The sequence below is a fragment of the Rattus norvegicus genome, chromosome 2, assembly GCF_021556685.1.
Source record: "Rattus norvegicus strain SHRSP/BbbUtx chromosome 2, alternate assembly SHRSP_T2T, whole genome shotgun sequence".
Classification (NCBI taxonomy): Eukaryota; Metazoa; Chordata; class Mammalia; order Rodentia; family Muridae; genus Rattus; species Rattus norvegicus.
Window position 1 is genome coordinate 21,704,527 of NC_141535.1, and position 25,170 is coordinate 21,729,696.

Sequence of the window (25,170 nt, forward strand, 5' to 3'; positions counted from 1 at the left end):
CAAAAATGAGCAATTATTCATTATGCTCATACTCTCTAAATATAACACAACCACTCTGTGTGATATGCCTCAAAATGAAAATGGGCCAGTCAATCGATTCAGAGATAACCCTGATGTCCTGTGCTCACTTGCTGGGACTCATGGATTGAGGAGATATTCTCCTGAAAGTTGTTTTTTGACTTCAACCTATGCATCATGACATGAATACACATTGATGCACACCCACAAACAACCACAAATAAATAAACATGTGTTAGTAAAATGTAAAAATGTTTTATAACTTTAATTCTCTGATTTTTGAACTGATTATATATAGCAGATATTCTGAAAATTTTTATGTGTTCTGGGTCTTTAATACAATATCTTGAAAAACATGTAGAGATGCATTTTAGTTGTTAACTTAGATGATTTGAGCCATATGATTTTATTTTCTAATCAAACACTGACTCACTGTGAGAGTAGAGTTCTTCCCAACATATTCAAACCCTTAATCTCAACCAACATTAACATTTTATGTTTAATGATTCTGTGGTTTGCTTAAGTGGATGTTGTCACTAAGTTATGTGCCAATATCTTCCCATTGCATTGTAGAATTTTTTGGGAGTTCTTTGTTTGTTTGTAACACATTGGCTTTATAGATTAAGTCATTTGTTCAGAGTTAAGGAAATGAGTCGAGGTTGAATTTAGCAGTCTCCCAGACAGAAATAAATCTAATGAGCAGGAATCTGATTGTGTCAGTCCCCACTACTTGTCAAGCCATATGCAAGATTTGGATGTTGTGACCATGGGAAGTTCATGCACAGTGAAAAGATAATTTTAGGCCTCTGGAGTTTCAGGCCACATTAATAATTGTTACTATATGGTTATTCATCCTCTTTTTATTTTATTTGGCAAATATTATGACTACATTAATCCAATTGAACATGCATAAGTATTAAAGATAATTTTAGAAACTTCTCACCTGCTTTTTCCTGCAAATTTCTCTTTCTTTTGCCTATCAATCAATTTTGAGTTAGCTCCCTACCATCAAATTACCTGGGTAATAATATTCATAAAGGTCAATAAACTTACCCACTGTGTTTTATTTTCTTATCTCTGTAATTGGATAAATTTCTAAAACTACTCATTCCCAATTATAAACACTGTAAGAAATTAATATATAACCATTGCTCTTAAAATAAGGTTAATGCCCTGTGTAAAAAACAAGAATGCAAATTATCGTGTTCTGTATTGAATTAATATTGGCTCTAGACTCTAGTGTGAAAGTAGATATAGAAGGGAAAAACTACATATTCTGGATACTAATTTCCACGAAGTAAGTGCATGGGTGCGTGGGTATGGTTTGAAGTTCCTCCAAGAAGGTGGAATCAGTTTAGCTGTGGAAGAAGGATTGACTGGATAAGCAAAATTCATTAACATTGCTTAACTCTTAAGCAAGAAAATATAACTGTAATAAAAGCTGTAATATGATGTATGCTATACAAACAGCTCAACTTATAGCCTTCAAGTTTTGTAGTTATTTTTGTAAATATCAATTTTTGTTTAACAACAAATGGTAATTGAAAGGTATTCAAAAATTAAGTGCTCATTAAAATACCCTTTTTCTTTTAAATATACTTTCTGTCCTTCCTTGATACAAGATAGGACATTAAATATAGTTATTAAAATATATATAACATATAAAGGGAGAGAGGGGGTATTTGTATAAAAAATGTAGATAATGATTCCAAGCTTTCATTTTGACATATTCGGCAATATTGCACAATGAGGCACTTGAGCTTCGTTCAATGAGTAACACAAATTCCCGAATTAAATTGCCTTCTAGCTTTAGTGTATTTGGACACGTACCTTTGTACTTTGACAATGAACTTCAGGCACTAGTATAGAAACTGATTATCAAATAGTAAGCTAAATTAGGTTCAGTCTTCCCTTAGAAAGATGTGTTTATGGGACAGACCAATAAGCATATAAAAGATGCGCATGGAAACTACATGCATACATGATAACTTTGTTTATTATGATTATGTTTGCATAGCTCCTATAATATTACTGAGGACTCAAAATGCATATGAAAGTCAGATTTCAAAGCCACAAAAAGAACCTCTAAGCAAAGAGCTTATATGGGCTAGTTCCTGGCCCCCAGCAAGAATATAGCAGAGAGATGCCTCTTCTGGCCTCAGTGGAGTGGATGTTCCTAATCTTGTAGAGACTTGATGCCCCAGGGGGGTAGAAGGATACATGGGGAGATGTGGGAACCCTCTCAGAGGCAAGGGAGAGGGAAGATGGGGAGAAGAACTCAGGGAGGGTTTCACAGCCCTTGAGATGTAAATATACACAAGAATTAATTTAAAAACTAAAAGAAAAGAGGAGTTTTTCATTTGGTGTATATTTTCTGTGAAAATTTTGTGTACACTGGGACTCGCTGTACCTCAAAAGCTCTGTAATCCCTTCAGTGTACAATGGACCTCATCCTAGATTGTCTGAGGCTTTCTAGGAAGGCTTTGATATCTTTCTCATACTTTCAAAGGTAGTAACTGAATTTCTGAAATTCTTATTCCTGTTCTCATTGGGCCAACCACCAAAAACCATAAAAAGAAAACAAAATTGAAACAATTTAAGCTTTTCTTTAAATTCTTCTTTTAAATTCTTCCAAAAACAACCCCATAAGTAATATAATTTACATTATTTTATAACTGAGAATAAATCAGAGATGGTTTGCTTTTCTTTGTCTTATTATGCAGGCACACCACGTTTTCACTTGCTATCAGCTAGGCATGGGTGATCGTGTATAAACATTGTCATCAACATCTGTCCCTCACTGCTGTTGAATAAACATGTTTTAAATATCAATGCATATTATTACATATGTAATAGCTAACTGCATAGTTAATTAAATGCTTATGAACACACTTCTTCCAAAATTAGCTGGATTTCTGTCATCGTAAACAATTTTTTTCTAAGTTACCGTGTGTTGACCACTATTGGTCTAAAACAGTCCTGGAGAGATAAGTGTGTGTTTTATATTCTTCAGTGAGGTTTCTACTTGAGGTTAGGTCACATTGGCTACAGAACTGTTTATGATATATAAACTATCCAAGTACAAAAGCTCACTTAGAGTGCAGATGGATTAAAAACACAAAAAGATATAGAAGAATATAGAAGGAGCAGTCTTTCCAAGGAAGAAGATTATGTGTTTCACATCAGAAAATATTAGAGTAATAAAAATATGTTTGAAGAGTTATTGGACTTCACAGTTGATCCCTGAAGAATAAAAGGGGGGAAGGTATACAGGGGTGGTAAGCAGGAAAAGGAGTCCTCCAGAAAATTTCTCCTGCTTATTCTACCTACTTCTCCACTGCCCGGACATATGCACAGCTAGTACCATGTGGAAAATGATACACTTCAAAATCAAAGGAGTAGTTTACCATATTGATAGATGTCGGTGAGTTCTAGGAACCTGAGTTTGTATATATTTCTGGTCTAGAACCTCTCAGATGTTTTTGTATGCAGCCCAGAATTTTTTTTTACAAGAAACATTGAAAATTATTTGAATTAACTTTTCTCATCTGAATTAATGTTCAGAATGGTTCACGGTTTCCACAGGGCCATCAAGTATACAGCTTCTGTTTCTGCAGTTAGCAAACTGAGATTAAGTTAAAATTAATGTTTCCTTCTTCTTAATATTATACAAACACATTGTTGCAAATATCTTAGTTTTCAAATATAAGACAGATTAAATTAGATAATGTATCTTAGTCTTCTTTTAAAGATAACATCAGTTACGTTTTAGGGTGTTTGATAAATCACTGTTTCAATAGGTTTCCTTGTCAACATATAAAGGAAAAAAGAAGAAGAGAATGAATATGAACAACGTATTTACAGATATTCTCTCAGAAAAATGAGGAGACTTCTCTACCAATTCCTTCTTTCCATGTTAATGTCAATAAACCTCAATGGTATTGGAAAATTGTGGCAGATTTAGCCTTTTATAACTGAGGGTTCCAGCCTGGAGTTTTAAGCAATATCAGATAGAAAGTGATTTGCTGCTGCATGGAACAAGAAGGTAGTTTTACTATTAACATTGTTTTCTAAACAGAATTGTATAATTGCTATGTGCGTATAGTTAGTGATATATTGGATATTATATGAAATCCAGAAATCACTTGAAATATAGTGAGTATTGGACACTATATTGTATGTAGACCCTGTGACTTTTTTATCTGAGACTTGAGAGCCTGGAATAAACTGGTGCATAGTAAGGGACATGTTTATTTCTGCACCTAAAAAAGTGACTGTGGCCAACAAGAAAGCAGATTTTAAGCCAGTTTTTCTCAAATTTAATAGTATAGATACCTAATAAACTTGAATAAGAAGAACCATAATACTCATTTCATCTGTGTTTTATTGTTTTTATTATCTTTTCTGCTTCTAAATTTTATACATCCATCCATTAGACGTGTGGCTTTTCTCAAGTTAATCAATTTTTGATGGGCTACAGCCATAATTCTCAAAGTGTAATATTCAAAGAAATCATTTGAACATCCTTCTGAAAAATGTAGTAGCCTGGGATAATACTCACAATTCACATTCAAGATCAAAAGTTGTGTAAATGTTACACAATCTTAATAAGCATCCAGAGAATGTTTGCTATGCTTGATGAAGGAAGCATGATTAGCTAAATCCTGAATGCCCAACGTTTCTTCCCTTTCTGATTTCCCAACATTACACACATTTCAGTGTATCTAAGAGCTGATTTGAACAACACCTATTTTATTGATTGTTTTGCTTGGTGTCTATTTATTCATTTCCAGAACTTAACAAGACTGTGTTGGGTCAAGTGAACATCTTTACTAACCACTGATTTTATGACACTCAGAGGCAGAGGCAATTGTAATGAGTGAGTGTGATGTGGACTTTCAGCACTTTCAGCAGCCTGCAACCCACAGTCCTTGCAAATACCATTATGTGATAACAACTTTTGGGGTTGCTTTTGTTTTTGACGAGTTAATACTTTTTGAAGCTTTTCTCAGTGATATAATTAACCAACACAAAGGCCTTCCCATACCACTGAATAACTACTAGCTAGTTAAGTAAACTAACATCAGTACTTAGTCTTCTGTATGTGCCTTGGTAAATATGTGTATGTGAAATGTAAGGGAACTACTTGATGACATCTAAATATTCTGAGAAAGGAAGGGAAATGTTTTATAGAAATAAAACCCTATATAATACTCTGATCCCAGTAATTCTATACTGTTTACTTGTAAAGATGCTTTAAGGTGTGCCAAGAAAGTTGGGAAAACACTGGTTTTAATATCAAACAAAACCCAACAATAGCCAAGTTTATACTTGCCTACTGGGTACTTCCTGGAGTCTGAGAAATGCCCAGGTTGATACATTTACAACAGAATTAAAATCTTGGCAATTCTACTAGTTCACCCTTGGGCACCATTTCCTTTTGTGCTCTATATAACCTAAAATGATGCTTCCACTTTTCTATTTTTATATGGCTGCATTGTAGGCAGCCCTAAGGACTTCCCCCAAAAGGACTTGGCTCCAGTGTTCAATTTTTTTTTTCATTTTATTTCTATTTATGCTTAAGCCCATTTGAAATTATCAGAATTTGGTCAGTTCTCATTTCATGCCCCAATTTGTAAATAGTAGTGAACAAATTTCAACAAACTCTTCATCATTTCCTCTTTTTCTTTTTTTTTTTTTTTTGAGAAGACACCAAATAGCTTTTGCTGGACACTAAGGTATGATGATGAAAGAGTACAGTTTTACAGTCAAACTGATATCATCTAGAATGAATAGATAAGTTTTAAACAAATTTGGAGTTGGAACCTTTATAACTTCATTAATCTTCAATTATTGGTTTCCTTGACTTAAATGAGTTCACACACGCAAAATGAACAGCCACAAGCATATTTACTTTTACTCATTTGAATCTGCCGGTATTTGTAATGGTCCCTCTAACTTGGCACTACAGAAGTCCTCTTTGCGATTTTCCTACCTACTTAGGAATTAGAAAGCTACCAACTCCTTTTCCCTATGAATGTGTTATGTTATATTTTGGACATGATCGAGCAGCTTTTTAATTATTTATATTTTCAATGTCATGTTTACTTTATTTCTTTATTTGCTGAGGAGGCAAGCCAAAATGGGAGAGGAAAGTACTGGAGGGATACAAAGGAAGCTTTTTTCTAGTGTCCCCTGTGGAGTTGGAACTTTAATGGAAAGAACAGAGAACATTTCCAGGCTACATAGGATACATTGATTAACTAATCAACTGGGAACAAAGCTACTCTACAAGCCATTCAGTTTAATATTTTTTCTTATTTTAAAACATCAAGCTTCACAGGAAGTAGTATTAGATTTTGATATAGTACTCAATGGTAATATTCTAGTCAAATTACTCTTATGCACAAAACAGACATACCTCCACAGAGAGTGGGTGGGTGTGTGAAAATATAAAGGCAAATAGGAATATTGTATGAGACATTGTGAAACTACTCATGTGAACTCTACTTTTCACTCTTATTATAATTGTTGATTTTACTTTCAACATTCACACAACAGTACATTATTTCTTTGATGTCTTATTGCTCTTGAACACCTCCATATTCAACATAGGAATCCACATGAATCACATTTTAATGAGTTATAGTTTACATTACAACATAGCAATTATTATGGCAATATTTCTATCCTGATACAAATTAGTACCATTTGAACGGATTCTAAGTAATTACCTTGACAAGAACCTCAGAAGTTGACACATGGATTGTGATACACTGAAGTAAGATGTTTTTTTATTATGGTCTTTGTTGTTAAACTATCCATGTTTATCCCTATGCGAGCTGAAGAATACCTGAAAAGATTACCAAAGTTCATCCTTTTAAATTTTCATCCATAAATCTGAATTTCATGGTTCATATCCACAATTCCTACACTTGGTTCAGGGTCTTTGGAAGTATTATTGCTTTAAGTCTGTGAGTTCCAGGCCAACTTATAATACATAGAATTCTAGATCAGCCTGGGATAATCAGTGAGACATTGATTCAACAAACAAAACATATCTCTATGCCTATATCATGTGATTACATATCAGTACTGAATCTTGAAATATATGTGATACATGTCAATGACTGAATGTGTATGTTTGAGTGTTTTAGGAAGAGCATAGGGGAATTACAGACAGGAGATTAACACAGGTTTGTTTAGGGTCTCCTTATGTGATTCAAAAATCATGTTCTATCACAGAGTACAAAAGTTTTTGCTGTTGACAATGGCTTTTAATTGAATAGAAAACAGAAAAAGAATTATATACATGTTATATTTTGAAAAACTGTAAAATTTCATGAAATAATTATCATCAATTAGAACAAAAACGGTCCTCTATAAGAAATACATATATTAAATAATGCATATATCTATTTAATATTCCTATAGTAATTATATGTAAGTTCTATTAGACAATAAAAACTCTAGTATGTGCCAAAATTATTCATCATTGACTTGTACTGATTATGTGAAAATATGAAAATATTAATGTTCATTTTTTTCTCTTTGTCTCCCTTCCTTTTCCCTTACCATGGTCCACTTCATCCCTTCCTTCTCTCCATTCCACTTCCTTCTCTCTATTATAGCATCAGATGAAGAAAAGCCTACTTCAGCAGGTAAACTTCCTACATGATAAATATTTGTTTTTCTATTATATTTAATACATTAGTAATGGGAATTTGGATTGGGGATATGACTCAGTTGCATAGTACTTGCCTAGCCTTAGTTTCAATCTACTGGACTATCCACAGATTGCTGAAATGGTTTTTTTTTTTTTTTTTTTTTTTTTTTTTTTTTTTTTTTTTTTTTTTTACTGCAAAAATTGCTGTAACAACTGTTTTTTTTTTTTTTTTTTTTTTTTTTTTTTTTTTTTTTTATTAACTTGAGTATTTCTTATATACATTTCGAGTGTTATTCCCTTTCCCGGTTTCCTAGCAAACATCCCCCTCCCCCCTCCCCTTCCTTATGGGTGTTTCCCTCCCAACCCTCCCCCCATTGCCGCCCTCCCCCAATAGACTAGTTCACTGGGGGTTCAGTCTTAGCAGGACCCAGAGCTTCCCCTTACACTGGTGCTCTTACTAGGATATTCATTGCTACCTATGGGGTCAGAGTCCAGGGTCAGTCCATATATAGTCTTTAGGTAGTGGCTTAGTCCCTGGAAGCTCTGGTTGCTTGGCATTGTTGTACTTTTGGGGTCTCGAGTCCCTTCAAGCTCTTCCAGTTCTTTCTCTGATTCCTTCAATAGGGGACCTATTCTCAGTTCAGTGGTTTGCTGCTGGCATTCGCCTCTATATTTGCTGTATTCTGGCTGTGTCTCTCAGGAGCGATCTACATCCGGCTCCTGTCGGTCTGCACTTCTTTGCTTCATCCATCTTGTCTAATTGGGTGGCTGTATATGTATGGGCCACATGTGGGGCAGGCTCTGAATGGGTGTTCCTTCAGTCTCTGTTTTAATCTTTGCCTCTCCCTTCCCTGCCAAGGGTATTCTTTTTCCTCATTTAAAGAAGGAGTGAAGCATTCACATTTTGATCATCTGTCTTGAGTTTCGTTTGTTCTAGGGATCTAGGGTAATTCAAGCATTTGGGCTAATAGCCACTTATCAATGAGTGCATACCATGTATGTCTTTCTGTGATTGGGTTAGATCACTCAGGATGATATTTTCCAGTTCCAACCATTTGCCTACGAATTTCATAAACTCGTTGTTTTTGATAGCTGAGTAATATTCCATTGTGTAGATGTACCACATTTTCTGTATCCATTCCTCTGTTGAAGGGCATCTGGGTTCTTTCCATTTTCTGGCTATTATAAATAAGGCTGCGATGAACATAGTGGAGCACGTGTCTCTTTTATATGTTGAGGCATCTTTTGGGTATATGCCCAAGAGAGGTATAGCTGGATCCTCAGGCAGTTCAATGTCCAATTTTCTGAGGAACCTCCAGACTGATTTCCAGAATGGTTTTACCAGTCTGCAATCCCACCAACAATGGAGAAGTGTTCCTCTTTCTCCACATCCTCGCCAGCATCTGCTGTCACCTGAGTTTTTGATCTTAGCCAATCGCACTGGTGTGAGGTGAAATCTCAGGGTTGTTTTGATTTGCATTTCCCTTATGACTAAAGATGTTGAACATTTCTTTAGGTGTTTCTCAGCCATTCGGCATTCCTCAGCTGTGAATTCTTTGTTTAGCTCTGAACCCCATTTTTTAATAGGGTTATTTGTTTCCCTGCGGTCTAACTTCTTGAGTTCTTTGTATATTTTGGATATAAGGCCTCTATCTGTTGTAGGATTGGTAAAGATCTTTTCCCAATCTGTTGGTTGCCGTTTTGTCCTAACCACAGTGTCCTTTGCCTTACAGAAGCTTTGCAGTTTTATGAGATCCCATTTGTCGATTCTTGATCTTAGAGCATAAGCCATTGGTGTTTTGTTCAGGAAATTTTTTCCAGTGCCCATGTGTTCCAGATGCTTCCCTAGTTTTTCTTCTATTAGTTTGAGTGTGTCTGGTTTGATGTGGAGGTCCTTGATCCACTTGGACTTAAGCTTTGTACAGGGTGATAAGCATGGATCGATCTGCATTCTTCTACATGTTGCCCTCCAGTTGAACCAGCACCATTTGCTGAAAATGCTATCTTTTTTCCATTTGATGGTTTTGGCTCCTTTGTCAAAAATCAAGTGACCATAGGTGTGTGGGTTCATTTCTGGGTCTTCAATTCTATTCCATTGGTCTATCTGTCTGTCTCTGTACCAATACCATGCAGTTTTTATCACTATTGCTCTGTAATACTGCTTGAGTTCAGGGATAGTGATTCCCCCTGAAGTCCTTTTATTGTTGAGGATAGCTTTAGCTATCCTGGGTTTTTTGTTATTCCAGATGAATTTGCAAATTGTTCTGTCTAACTCTTTGAAGAATTGGATTGGTATTTTGATGGGGATTGCATTGAATCTGTAGATTGCTTTTGGTAAAATGGCCATTTTTACCATATTAATCCTGCCAATCCATGAGCATGGGAGATCTTTCCATCTTCTGAGGTCTTCTTCAATTTCTTTCCTCAGTGTCTTGAAGTTCTTATTGTACAGATCTTTTACTTGCTTGGTTAAAGTCACACCGAGGTACTTTATATTATTTGGGTCTATTATGAAGGGTGTCGTTTCCCTAATTTCTTTCTCGGCTTGTTTCTCTTTTGTATAGAGGAAGGCAACTGATTTATTTGAGTTAATTTTATACCCAGCCAATTTGCTGAAGTTGTTTATCAGCTTTAGTAGTTCTCTGGTGGAACTTTTGGGATCACTTAAATATACTATCATGTCATCTGCAAATAGTGATATTTTGACCTCTTCTTTTCCGATCTGTATCCCTTTGATCTCCTTTTGTTGTCTGATTGCTCTGGCTAGAACTTCAAGAACTATATTGAATAAGTAGGGAGAGAGTGGGCAGCCTTGTCTAGTCGCTGATTTTAGTGGGATTGCTTCAAGTTTCTCTCCATTTAGTTTAATGTTAGCAACTGGTTTGCTGTATATGGCTTTTACTATGTTTAGGTATGGGCCTTGAATTCCTTTTCTTTCTAGGACTTTTATCATGAAGGGGTGTTGAATTTTGTCAAATGCTTTCTCAGCATCTAATGAAATGATCATGTGGTTCTGTTCTTTCAGTTTGTTTATATAATGGATCACGTTGATGGTTTTCCGTATATTAAACCATCCCTGCATGCCTGGGATGAAGCCTACTTGATCATGATGGATGATTGTTTTGATGTGCTCTTGAATTCGGTTTGCCAGAATTTTATTGAGTATTTTTGCGTCGATATTCATAAGGGAAATTGGTCTGAAGTTCTCTTTCTTTGTTGTGTCTTTGTGTGGTTTAGGTATAAGAGTAATTGTGGCTTCGTAGAAGGAATTCGGTAGGGCTCCATCTGTTTCAATTTTGTGGAATAGTTTGGATAATATTGGTATGAGGTCTTCTATGAAGGTTTGATAGAATTCTGCACTAAACCCGTCTGGACCTGGGCTCTTTTTGGTTGGGAGACCTTTAATGACTGCTTCTATTTCCTTAGGAGTTATGGGGTTGTTTAACTGGTTTATCTGTTCCTGATTTAACTTCGATACCTGGTATCTGTCTAGGAAATTGTCCATTTCCTGAAGATTTTCAAATTTTGTTGAATATAGGTTTTTATAGTAAGATCTGATGATTTTTTGAATTTCCTCCGAATCTGTAGTTATGTCTCCCTTTTCATTTCTGATTTTGTTAATTTGGACACACTCTCTGTGTCCTCTCGTTAGTCTGGCTAAGGGTTTATCTATCTTGTTGATTTTCTCAAAGAACCAACTTTTGGTTCTGTTGATTCTTTCTATGGTCCTTTTTGTTTCTACTTGGTTGATTTCAGCTCTGAGTTTGATTATTTCCTGCCTTCTACTCCTCCTGGGTGTATTTGCTTCTTTTTGTTCTAGAGCTTTTAGGTGTGCTGTCAAGCTGCTGACATATGCTCTTTCCTGTTTCTTTCTGCAGGCACTCAGCGCTATGAGTTTTCCTCTTAGCACAGCTTTCATTGTGTCCCATAAGTTTGAGTATGTTGTATCTTCATTTTCATTAAATTCTAAAAAGTTTTTAATTTCTTTCTTTATTTCTTCCTTGACCAGGTTATCATTGAGTAGAGCATTGTTCAATTTCCACGTATATGTGGGCATTCTTCCCTTATTAATATTGAAGACCAGTTTTAGGCCGTGGTGGTCCGATAGCACGCATGGGATTATTTCTATCTTTCTGTACCTGTTGAGGCCCGTTTTTTGACCAATTATATGGTCAATTTTGGAGAAAGTACCATGAGGAGCTGAGAAGAAGGTATATCCTTTTGCTTTAGGATAGAATGTTCTATAAATATCCGTTAAGTCCATTTGGCTCATGACTTCTCTTAGTCTGTCTACATCACTGTTTAATTTCTGTTTCCATGATCTGTCCATTGATGAGAGTGGTGTGTTGAAATCTCCCACTATTATTGTGTGAGGTGCAATGTGTGTTTTGAGCTTTAGTAAGGTTTCTTTTACGTATGTAGGTGCCCTTGTATTTGGGGCATAGATATTTAGGATTGAGAGTTCATCTTGGTTGATTTTTCCTTTGATGAATATGAAGTGTCCTTCCTTATCTTTTTTGATGACTTTTAGTTGGAAATTGATTTTATTTGATATTAGAATGGCTACTCCAGCTTGCTTCTTCTGACCATTTGCTTGGAAAGTTGTTTTCCAGCCTTTCACTCTGAGGTAGTGTCTGTCTTTGTCTCTGAGGTGTGTTTCCTGTAGGCAGCAGAATGCAGGGTCCTCGTTGCGTATCCAGTTTGTTAATCTATGTCTTTTTATTGGGGAGTTGAGGCCATTGATATTGAGAGATATTAAGGAATAGTGATTATTGCTTCCCGTTATATTCATATTTGGATGTGAGGTTATGTTTGTGTGCTTTCATTCTCTTTGTTTTGTTGCCAAGACGATTAGTTTCTTGCTTCTTCTAGGGTATAGCTTGCCTCCTTATGTTGGGCTTTACCATTTATTATCCTTTGTAGTGCTGGATTTGTAGAAAGATATTGTGTAAATTTGGTTTTGTCATGGAATATCTTGGTTTCTCCATCAATGTTAATTGAGAGTTTTGCTGGATACAGTAACCTGGGCTGGCATTTGTGTTCTCTTAGTGTCTGTATGACATCAGTCCAGGATCTTCTGGCCTTCATAGTTTCTGGCGAGAAGTCTGGTGTGATTCTGATAGGTCTCCCTTTATATGTTACTTGACCTTTTTCCCTTACTGCTTTTAATATTCTTTCTTTATTTTGTGCGTTTGGTGTTTTGACAATTATGTGACGGGAGGTGTTTCTTTTCTGGTCCAATCTATTTGGAGTTCTGTAGGCTTCTTGTATGTCTATGGGTATCTCTTTTTTTAGGTTAGGGAAGTTTTCTTCTATGATTTTGTTGAAGATATTTACTGGTCCTTTGAGCTGGGAGTCTTCACTCTCTTCTATACCTATTATCCTTAGGTTTGATCTTCTCATTGAGTCCTGGATTTCCTGTATGTTTTGGACCAGTAGCTTTTTCGCTTTACATTATCTTTGACAGTTGAGTCAATGATTTCTATGGAATCTTCTGCTCCTGAGATTCTCTCTTCCATCTCTTGTATTCTGTTGGTGAAGCTTGTATCTACAGCTCCTTGTCTCTTCTTTTGGTTTTCTATATCCAGGGTTGTTTCCATGTGTTCTTTCTTGATTGCTTCTATTTCCATTTTTAATTCCTTCAACTGTTTGATTGTGTTTTCCTGGAATTCTTTCAGGGATTTTTGTGATTCCTCTCTGTAGGCTTTTACTTGTTTATTAATGTTTTCCTGTGCTTCCCTAAGTGTGTTCATGTCTTTCTTGAAGTCCTCCAGCATCATGATCAAATATGATTTTGAAACTAGATCTTGCTTTTCTGGTGTGTTTGGATATTCCACGTTTGTTTTGGTGGGAGAATTGGGCTCCGATGATGGCATGTAGTCTTGGTTTCTGTTGCTTGGGTTCCTGCGCTTGCCTCTCGCCATCAGATTATCTCTAGTGTTACTTTGTTCTGCTGTTTCTGACAGTGGCTAGACTGTCCTATAAGCCTGTGTGTCAGGAGTGCTGTAGACCTGTTTTCCTTTCTTTCAGTCAGTTATGGGGACAGAGTGTTCTGCTTTCGGGCGTGTAGTTTTTCCTCTCTACAGGTCTTCAGCTGTTCCTGTGGGCCTGTGTCTTGAGGTCACCAGGCAGCTTTCTTGCAGCAGAAAATTTGGTCTTACCTGTGGTCCCGAGGCTCAGGTTTGCTCGTGGGGTGCTGCCCAGGGGCTCTCTGCAGGGGCAGCAACCAGGAAGACCTGTGCCGCCCCTTCCGGGAGCTTCAGTGCACCAGGGTTCCAGATGGTCTTTGGCTTTTTCCTCTGGCGTCCGAGATGTGTGTGCAGGGAGCAGTCTCTTCTGGTTTCCCAGGCTTGTCCGCCTCTCTGAAGGTTTAGCTCTCCCTCCCACGGGATTTGGGTGCAGAGAACTGTTTATCCGGTCTGTTTCCTTCAGGGTCCGGCGGGGTCCTGCCGCTCCTGGGCCCTCCCCCACGGGAGCCCAGAGGCCTTATACAGTTTCCTCTTGGGCCAGGGATGTGGGCAGGGGTGAGCAGTGTTGGTGGTCTCTTCCGCTCTGCAGCCTCAGGAGTGCCCACCTGACCAGGCGGTTGGGTTTCTCTCTCACCGGGTCTGGGAGCAGAGAGCTGCTGCGGGCCGGGATCCGCGGGTGGGGGACTTCCGGTAAACACAGAACGTGCTGGGTCCTAGAGAAATTCTGCTTCCATGTGTCCCAAGCTCACCAGGCAGCTTTCTTGCAGCAGAAAATTTGGTCTTACCTGTAGTCCCGAGGCTCAGGTTTGCTCGTGGGGTGCTGCCCAGGGGCTCTCTGCAGCGGCAGCAACCAGGAAGACCTGTGCCGCCCCTTCCGGGAGCTTCAGTGCACCAGGGTTCCAGATGGTCTTTGGCTTTTTCCTCTGGCGTCCGGGATGTGTGTGCAGGGAGCAGTCTCTTCTGGTTTCCCAGGCTTGTCCGCCTCTCTGAAGGTTTAGCTCTCCCTCCCACGGGATTTGGGTGCAGAGAACTGTTTATCCGGTCTGTTTCCTTCAGGGTCCGGCGGGGTCCTGCCGCTCCTGGGCCCTCCCCCACGGGAGCCCAGAGGCCTTATACAGTTTCCTCTTGGGCCAGGGATGTGGGCAGGGGTGAGCTGTGTTGGTGGTCTCTTCCGCTCTGCAGCCTCAGGAGTGCCCACCTGACCAGGCGGTTGGGTTTCTCTCTCACCGGGTCTGGGAGCAGAGAGCTGAAATGGTTTTTAAGTCAAGTATGATGGTACACACCTCTAATTCCCGCCCCTAGGAGCCCGATATAATAACTCATATATCTACAGTACTCAGAACATTTCTGAATAGCCTATACTGCTGTCATAAAACATTATATTAATATTAATATTAATGTCCTATCTTAAAGCAACACAGTGAACAAAAAAATGAAAGGTCAAGCTTTGAAGAACATTTTCTTCATGTTACAACCAGAAAATTAGCAGTTTTGTTTGCATTTTTATTTCATAAGTAGGCTACAGTTAGTTTGAATGATGTTGTCTCAGGAAATTGAGTGAACTAACAGAGGAAACCATATCAACATCAACACTAAGCAATATGGAAACATGGAAATTTAGGGTATTGTAAAAATGCTAAAAATAATTAAGGTTAAATATTTCAATTATATTTTAAAAAGAAAAATATAAATTTCTGAAATACATTCTATATGGTAATATGTTGACTTATCAAATACAGTCATGATATTCGTGTTTGAGGATGAAAATTGTGTGGTTGGCTAAGTCACATATTTAAAATTTTTAATTTCTATAATTTTATTGTAATAGTCTTTCAACCCCAAAGCTTGACTTTGCTTGACTTTCATCTAACTGACTGTCGTTTTTAAACACAAAGTAAGTCTTAATGTAACTATCACAGAAAGTGTCAATGTCTACATTGGTAGAATGAAATATGGGCCCCTAAAGTGTGAGACAGACCAAGAAGAAACAGTAGAGTAGATAACATAATTCCACAGGCAGGGAACATCTCACTTGATTGATAACTAACCAAACACCAGAGTCATCGAACAGCCACATGGAGAGATGGATGAAGGCCTGAGATGAAGACATAGGAAGCTGTGAAGAGGAAAGGCTTGATGAAGTCAGTAGTAGACAATTTCCTCCTAAGTCAAGGAGGGAAGCATTTAGGGCTGAGAAATAATAGACAAATAAAATAAACAAATACATAAATGGTTTCCAAACCTAAAAGGAACTTGGGTTGACTGAATGGCAGAGATAATTGGGGTTGTGTGCTTAACCTTGATTATGAATATGATTTGACTGAAAAATGTCAAGAGGGTAGCAGAAGACACTGCTGAGTGAGGATGCTTCCAAGATGTCTCATTAAAGAAAGAGAATGCTGTTGGTCAGCTCTAGTCAACATGTAGGGGACTGAGTGGAATGAGCAAACAGAAGGAGCAGGTGTCTTTTTCCTGGCATGAAATGAACCTCTCTAGCACATGGCCCAGCTAGTATAGACAAACTTCAGTAACAAGTGAATAAATAGTTCTCTTTATGATTTCCTTAAAAACCTGGACTCTATCCTGCTGAAAAGTTGGGCTAACACAGTGATTCTGTTGGTTCTTTCATATCAAGTACAGCCAGGACCATTCATAGAATTCTTTTCAACTCTCATGGCCTCATGATTTCTGCTTTTGTGTTAACCCAGGGAAGGATTTTTTGTAAGAATAGAGAAAAAGATCAAAATAATCTGGATTATGACAAAATAATTAATGTACAAATTTCTTTGATAAATCACAATGATACATGAAAATTATATCACATAGTATATATTACAACTGTCCTAAAAATCCCATTGGAAATTCAGAAAACTCCATAACTTATGTTTCAATTTTATACCATCTACACTAATTTGGATGAGGAAAAACCCTTTGCCACTTTTTTCTACTCCAACTGGCATTGTTTCCTTTTCTTCAAACTTGTAAAATTTATGACTGAGTAACAGATTCATAGATGGTTGAGCCTCTTCTGTGTAATTTATAACTTTTTTCCTTAACTTCAAATCTTTCATGTTGAGAGCTTTTTGTAAAGATAACTTCTTATTCGCAAACCACAATATTATTCATCTCTGGATATTAAACCTTACCCAGTCCTCTGCTTTTTAAGGCTAGTTAAATCTAATTTCTGCTCACATATCACACTTTGATAATGTTGTCTGCCAAGCTTGTTGTCCCATTGCAAAATAAATCTCTCCTTGAGTCATCATGATTAATTATAACTAGGTGTTAGCTATATTTAAGTGATTTATTACTTATTTATTTAGAATATATTCATATGAAGACAAGTGAAACTAGACATGTCCCTATGAATGTTGAATTCACCTTAGAATTATATGAACTTTATAAATTTTATAACATATATCTTGTAGCAAGTTTTTAATAAAAGTTTAATGTTATTGTCTATGACATTATTGATGTTTATTAGCTTTGTAGATGGCCAGCCTTTAAAAATAAGGCATAGACCCTGCATTACTTCTTCCTTTTTACAACATCATCCAGTGCCCCAGTAATCCCTTTCTACTCTCTGTTTCTACGTATGCAAATACTATAACCAATATAACATATGTAGTTGTAGAATTATCCGTGCTACTGCAGATGTCAAAAACTCTTTGCTTAAGATTGAATTATGCTCCACTATATGTCTTAATATGGGTGATAACTTCATTCTCTAATTTTCGATAGGTGGAAACCAAGATTGTCTCCATACCTTAGCTATCATGTAATGCTTCAGTAACATGGTAGTGCACATAGTTTTATGATATGGTAGTTATACATTGGATATACTGCCAGAAGAGTGTTGTGTCATGCTGTAGTTTTATGTGTGTTTGTTTGTGAAAATTCTATACTAACTTCAAGGTTATTCTGAGGTATAATCAACAGGGTCTCCTGGTTCTTCCACTCAACAACTAAAAAGCCAATGTCAAATAGATTGAATCCATAAACATAATTCCTGGAACACAGCAAATCCTATAGTAAATTCAGTAGACTGGTTTTAGGATTATGGCCTGAAAATGATTGTTTGAGCATAACAATAAATCTTGGATAGCAAAAGAATTAAGCAATGTGAGCATATCAAATACAAAGCTTCAAAGATGATGGCAATGAAAAGGCATCCCATAAAAAGGAATATAAGACTTGAGATACATATACCTACTGTAAACTTAATTTAGGAAAAGAAACATGATTTATTAAGAGATCCTAAATGAATAGATTAAAAACTAGTCAAATAAATTTTGTAGACCCTTCTTCAAAGCTGACCATGGCATGCAAAAGACTGTTAACCCCCAGGGACTGTGTCAAGAAATATAAATCAGCAATTAGACAAGATGGATGAAGCAAAGAAGTGCAGGCCGACAGGAGCCGGATGTAAATCGCTCCTGAGAGACACAGCCAGAATACACCAAATCCAGAGGCGAATGCCAGCAGCAAACCACTGAACTGAGAATAGGATCCCCGTTGAAGGAATCAGAGACAGAACTCGAAGAGCTTGAAGGGGCTAGAGACCCCTTATGAATAACAATGCCAAGCAACCAGAGCTTCCAGGGACTAAGCCACTACCTAAAGACTATACATGGACTGACCCTGGACTCTGACCTCATAGGTAGCAATGAATATCCTAGTAAGAGCACCAGTGGAAGGGGAAGCCCTGGGTCCTGCTAAGACTGAACCCCCAGTGAAAGTGATTGTTGCGGGGAGGGCGGCAATGGGGGGAGGGTGGGGAGGGGAACACCCATAAAGAAGGGCAGGGGGAGGGATTAGGGGGATGTTTGCCCGGAAACCAGGAAAGGGAATAACACTCGAAATGTAAATAAGAAATACTCAAGTTAATAATAAAAAAAAATACAAATTAAAAAAAGTCATCAAAATCCATGGAATGAAAGTGTCATAAAAGAAATAAATTATTTTCTAAACTAAAAAAAAAAAAAGAAATATAAATCAGAACAGTGGTAGTTCACCATTTCAGGTGAATTAGAGATGGATTTTATCAAAAAGCTATAAAATTCCTAACAATGATAACTATTTACACTTTGTAAAACCTATAATTTTCTTTATTTATTTATAAATTTAATATTTCATAACTTAAATACAATTCTGTGTATTTGGTATTGGCTAAATCATGAGTCATGATAGTGACATACCTAGATTCAAACATTTACACAATTTTTTTTGCAAACTCTGTGAATTTCACTTTAGCAACTGCAGTGCTTTTTAAATAATTTTAAAATATTTTTAAGTTATATGTTTAGCTATTTAGTAAACCCACGTTATCAAATATAGTTTATACACATATATAAATGAATAATATTATAAGGTTTTAGTTTTAAATGAAAAACTATAAATAAAACAATGTATACCTATACCAAAGCACAGTAATTAGATATTTTTCTGTAAGTTTTGAAACATTTTTATTAGCCCTACCAAACCATTACTTCTGTTATGGTGACTTATTTTTTTAAACTCTAACATTTATTTTGTCTGTTTTCTATTTTTTTGTGGAGGTTAATTCTGCATGGCTGACTATGCTCAATTATTCTACAATTCATACATTTTAGAAAGAAATGCTATCTTTCCAGACTGTTTCCTAATGAGCAAGTGCTGCCCCCTCATTTGATTTTTGGACTTTATTTCCTTGGGGCCTGAGATAGAGCTCCACATTTTTATTCTTCTCTGTCTTGCATTTGTCGTGAATGTTCTGTAATTCTTTGTGGAGAAATGCATATTTTCTCTCCATTGCCTGAAGAAACTTTACTAATTATTTTACCAAGAATAGTCTTATTCATAAATATATTCAAAATAGGCTTAAATGTTAAAACCTAATTTATAAAAACCAAAGTTTATTGCTACACTTTGTAAACCCAGAAAGAAGCAATTGTTTCTAGATTCTCATAGAAATGAAAAAGAGATCATTGTTTCGAAGGATTTAACTTGACTGGTCTTCCAAGGCACTAACAGAAACAATCACAGAATAAACCATGTTCAGCAATGCATTTTTATTGGTGTAGTCACGATATTGATGTATAGACAAAAAATTGCAATTTTCTCCTTGTTATATTTATATAACAATTTTTTTCATATATTATTAAGGTAACCCTTGTAGAATATGGTATCAGTAGGGCTGTTTTGATACCCTGAAACTGGAGTTCCAGGCAACTCTGAGGTGCCTGCCCTGTGGTTACTGGGAATTGAACCTGGCTACTCTGGAAGAATAAAGTATTCTCTTAACCAGTAAGTCATCGCTAAAACTCCCTAGTGTGGATTTCTTTTTGAAGGGTCATGTACTCTATGGCATTATATACAGAAAAAGTTTATGAATTAAACCACCAAAAACTAAAAATGTATTTAAACAGAAAGATTTGTATATATAAAAGATTTGTATATATATTCACATACATGCAGTTTTGTCACTACTTTCAAAACTTTACAACTGGAACAAGCAAATCAGATGTTATTGTCAAGTAAAATCTCTCAAGGTACAATGAAAATGATACTTATATTCTGGAATATGGGTATGTATCTCAAAACACATCCATTCAAAACCAATTGTGTTGTGGCATGGTTTCAGGTCGAAGAACCAAAAACTTCCTATTTGAAAGTATTTATGGTTTATTTGTAACATGTCTGCTAGAAGCACACTTTGTTACATACTATATAACTAGTATATATAAGATGATATATTTATATAATATTTATATTAGTAGTATATATTCCATCCCACACTCAAGACTTCTATTTCTTTTTAAATTTATTTTTCTCTCATGCAATACATCCTGACTGTAGCATCCTACCACTCCTCCAAGTTCCCTCCCTAACTCCCATCCCTGGCCCTCATATCCAATGTTCCTCTCTTTCCCTCTAGTAAAGGATAGACTTCATAGGGATATCAACTGAACATGGCTTAACAAGATGGTAAGCCTAGGCACAAACTCATATCCAAGACTGAATACAACAAACCAGTAGGCAGAAAAGGTTCCTAAGAGCAAGCAAAAGAGTTAGAGGCACCCCGGAGCCACCAAGGAGTCCCATAAAATCCCTAAAATAAATAACCACAATATATAAGTAGAGTATCTAGCACAGACTCATGTAGGTTCAATGACTGATGCTTCTGTTTATACCCCACTGTGAGCCATGCTTAGTTGATTCTGTGAGTCTTGTTCTTTTCATATTCTGGACCCATCAGGCTCCTACAATCTTTCTTCTTTTACTTCAGAGTTCCCAAAGTTTTGCCTTATGTTCGGCTGTAGATCTCTGCTTGCATCAACTGCTAGAGGAACCTCTCTGATGACAAATGGGCTAGACACTGTCTGTGATTACAACAGAATAACATTAGGAATCATTTCATTGACTTTTGATTGCCACTCGTGTTTGGTTTAACCCTAGTTCACTGGATCATCCAGCTTCTTGTTCCTGGCTATCAATTCAGTGTGGGGCATGGGCTCCTCTCACTGTTGGTCTAAAATTAGATCAGTCATTGATTGGTGGCCTCTTCAACAAGCTGTCAGCCACCATTGCCCCAGCACATCTTGCAGGCAGGGCAAGCTGAAGGTTTTTTGCTTTTAAAATTAATTTTTCTTGAATATTTTATGTATTTATATTTCAAATGCTATCCTGTTTGCCCCCTTTCCATACCCCTTCTCCTGCTTCTCTGAGAATGCTCTCATTCCCATCCACCCACTCCAACCTCAATGCCTTGGCATTACCCTACATTGGGGAAAGAAGCCTTCACAGGACCAAGGGCTTTTCCTCCCATTGATGCTGGACAATGCCATCCTCTGCCACATGGGGTTGGAGTCATGGGTCCCTCCATGTGTACTCATTGGTTGGTGGTTTAGTCCCTGGGAGCTCTAGTGGGATTTCGTTGATATTGTTGTTCTTCCTATGGGGTTGCAAACCCCTTCAGCTCCTCAGTCTTTTCTCTAACTCCTCATTGCGATTCCCTTGTTCAGTCCTTGTCTGTATTAATAGGGCTCTGACAGTTTCTCAGGAGACACCCATATCTTGCCCCTGTGTACAAGCACTTATTGGTATCAGCAATAATGACTGGGTTTGGTGTCTGTATATGGGATGGATCCCCAGGTAAGGCAGTTTCTGGATGACTTTTTCTCCAGTCTCTGCTCCACTCTTTGTCCCTGTACTTCCTCCCATGAGTACTTTGTTCTCCCTTCTAAGAAGGAATGAAGCACCTACATTTTGCCTAAGAATTCCATTTAACCATTGTTTTTAATAGCTGAGTAGTACTCGATTGCATACCACATTTTCTGTATCCATTCTGTTGAAGGAGATGTGGTTCCTTTCCAGTTTCTGGCTATTATAAAGAAGTCTGCTATGAACACAGTGGAGCATGTGTCCTTGTTCTATGTTGGAGCATCTTTTGGGTATATACCCAGGAGTGGTATAGCTGCGTCCTCAGGTAGTACTATGTCCAATTTTCTGAGGAACCTCCAGACTGATTTCCAGAGTAGTTGTACCAGCTTCTAATCCCACCAACAGTGGAGGAGTGTTCCTTTTTCTCCACATCCTTGCCAGTATCTATTATCACCTGAGTTTTTTATCTTAGCCATTATGACTGGTGCAAGTGGAATCTCAGGATAATTTTGTTTGCATTTCCCTAAAGACTCAGTATGTTGAATATTTCTTTAGGTGCTTCTTAGCCATTCAATATTTCTCAGTTGAGAATTCTTTGTTTAGCTCTGTACCCCATTTTTAATAGGATTATTTGATTCTCTGGAGTCTAACTTCTTGAGTTCTTTGTATATATTAGATATTAACCCTCTATCAGATTTAGGTAGGCTGAAGATTTTATAGCTGGGTTGCTGTCCCAGTCTCACCACTGGAAGACTTATGTGGTTATAAAATATGGCAGGTTTACCCTCTATATCTTCTACTGGTAAAAGATTTTGTTAGGATCACTCTCCTAGGCCCTAGGACGTTTCTACTGCACTAGCTTTCCACATTGTCCTTTTAGTGTCCCCAAATTCCATTCATTTCTCCTTTGGCTCCTCCCTCTTCTACTTGATTCCCACTGTTCTCAAATCCAACCATCCCCAGTCATCTCACAAAATGAATTCTATTTCCCTCAAGGTATAAAAAGGACATTTTAAAGTATTCAATAAGGAAAAATGGCTTACTAGTCATTCAATATATATTGGCCTTTTTATTGTAAAACCATGAGACTTATTAAATATTTCTTTTGCTAGTTAAATCTGTGACTAATGCTATATCTCATATTTCAAATATGATTATGAAAATTGATGATTGAATATATTGTATTACTATTATTGATATAGTCACATGGGATTGATACTTTAGTCTTTTCATTATTTCTAAATGTGGCATAAAAAATAAAAAAGCCAAATTTCTCATAATAAAATATAAATGTTTATGTGGGCATGCATAAAAAAGAAATTGTTTAACACCTAAGGCATTTTGTTGAGTCACTAAATTGAAAATAGATGGCTCAAGGATGACACTAAATTCTTACTTTGTCTTTGTTTTTCCCTCTTCAATTCATTTATATATTCTACAATACAAATAAATATATTTATATATAACATGAATATCTATCTTAAATATGTTTTCCTTATAGTTGTAATCTTTTTGGCAATAACTATTGATATTGTACGCTCCCTTAGCTATGGAAATCATAGATCAAATAAATAACATTAATTCTTTTCTTACTTTTACTTTTATTGAAATATTTGGCTTTATAAAATATATTCTATATTAAAATTATTAAATATTTCTATATATAAAATATAAAATATATTCTAATCATACTCTTATCCTTACTTCTCATAGATTTTACTTATGTTTCACCCATTCAACTCTGCTATTTCTTTCTCTTTTTCTCTGTCAAAATGCAAACAAAATATAAATAATCAAAAAACCTCAGGCATAAAAATATGCTCACAAAAACAGAAAATCAGAAACAAAAATATACAAGCAAAAGACTGATAAAAGCTATACAAGATAAAGGGCCTTCAAAAATACCAATGAGTTTGTTCTGTATTCACCATCCAAACCTGTGCATTTAGTCTAACCTGAAGTGTGGTAAATAGACCCAATGTGAATTTTGTGGAGAAGACTAATTTTTGTTGTACTAGTGGATACCAACTGTCAATAGCTTCTTGATTAGAAATGGGACCCTACATCCACTCTTCTGTCTCAGTATTGGGGTCCCACCTAACTTGAACCTGTGATAGTCCTGTGTGTTCTTCCATAGTGTTTTTTGTGAGTTCTTACGTGCATCAGTCCCATAATGTCGTGAAAAAAATTTCCTTTGAGATATCCATCTTACAATCTTCCTTCCTCCTTTACTGCATAACTCCATGAGCCCTGACAGGAGGGATTTGAAGACTATATCTGGTTCAGGACCATATGCTCCAAAATGCGTCACTTTTTGCACATTGTCCAGTTTAAGTGTCTGCATTAATTACTATCTATTGTAAGAGGAAGCTTCTCTGATATTGGCTGAGTGAGGCATTGATGTATAGTTATAACAGAAATTCACCAGGAGCATTTTTTCACTATGTTCCTCCAGCAGTGTACTGTTTTCTTCTAGGCTCTTGGCCTGCTCAGTCTTTGCTATGTGGCACCTGAGAAATGCCAAACATGAGTTCTACCTCAGGAAGAGGGTTGTAATTCTAATGAGACTATGGTTGATTAGCCAACCACTAGTTAACAAGCATTTATGAAAAGCCGCCATCGTAGGTTACCAGGTTTGTACACGGGTTGGTGTTTTCCTCCCTTCTCTGCTGATGAGTATAGTAAATACTGGTCAGTATAGTGTAGGCTCTAGATAGTAAACAACTCTACTTCTCAGTGTTCAAGGTGATATGTAAAAATGTCTTCCACAAATTCAGTTTGTGCAGATAAACAGTAACCGTGACAATAGCTTGAGATGTTTGTGGGTTTTCATTGTGTCCTCTTTGGTCCAAATGTTAGATGTGCCCTATTCCTCACATTGGGTAAACACTTGGCGACATGTCTAGTTGAGACATTGAATTCCCTCTTTTTTGGTGACATTAAGCTATTTCATATGTGTATATACTTAGGAAAGCTTCCTCAGAATCAGATTACTATAAGGGCCCTCAAATGACCCTGATTTACTTGTCCTTCCCCAAATATACCCAAGATTGATAGAGCTGATGCTTAAGGTACCTGATGAACCATAATTCAGACTTCCATAGTGATTGCATAAGTATGCAATGCATGCATACTTTCCTTATTTCACATCCTCGTCAGCATGCCCTGTCATTTTCTGTATTGATTTTGGCCGTTCAGACTGGTGTGTAAGTTGAAATATCAAAGCAATTTTATTTTCCTGATGACTAAAGATACTGAACATTTCTTAAAGTGCTTCTCAGCCATTTGTGAGCCCTCCTCTGAAACTCTTTGCTTATTTCTGTTTTAATTAGGGTTATTTGTTTTCTTGGCATTTATTTATATGGTGGTTTATTT

The 25,170-nt window shown here is 36.7% G+C and overlaps 1 protein-coding gene across 5 annotated transcripts in view; it reads left to right on the top strand.

The window, feature by feature from the left end:
• The window catches only part of Edil3 (EGF like and discoidin domains 3), a 536,979-nt gene that overhangs the window by 155,073 nt on the left and 356,736 nt on the right, over positions 1–25,170 (top strand). For 3 of the 5 annotated variants that reach the window (NM_001427434.1, XM_087634186.1, XM_087634187.1), the window contains 1 exon segment: positions 7,650–7,679. The exons of the other annotated variants lie outside the window; for them this stretch is intronic. In NM_001427434.1, the coding sequence (NP_001414363.1) occupies positions 7,650–7,679 (30 nt within the window). 5 annotated transcript variants of the gene reach the window in all.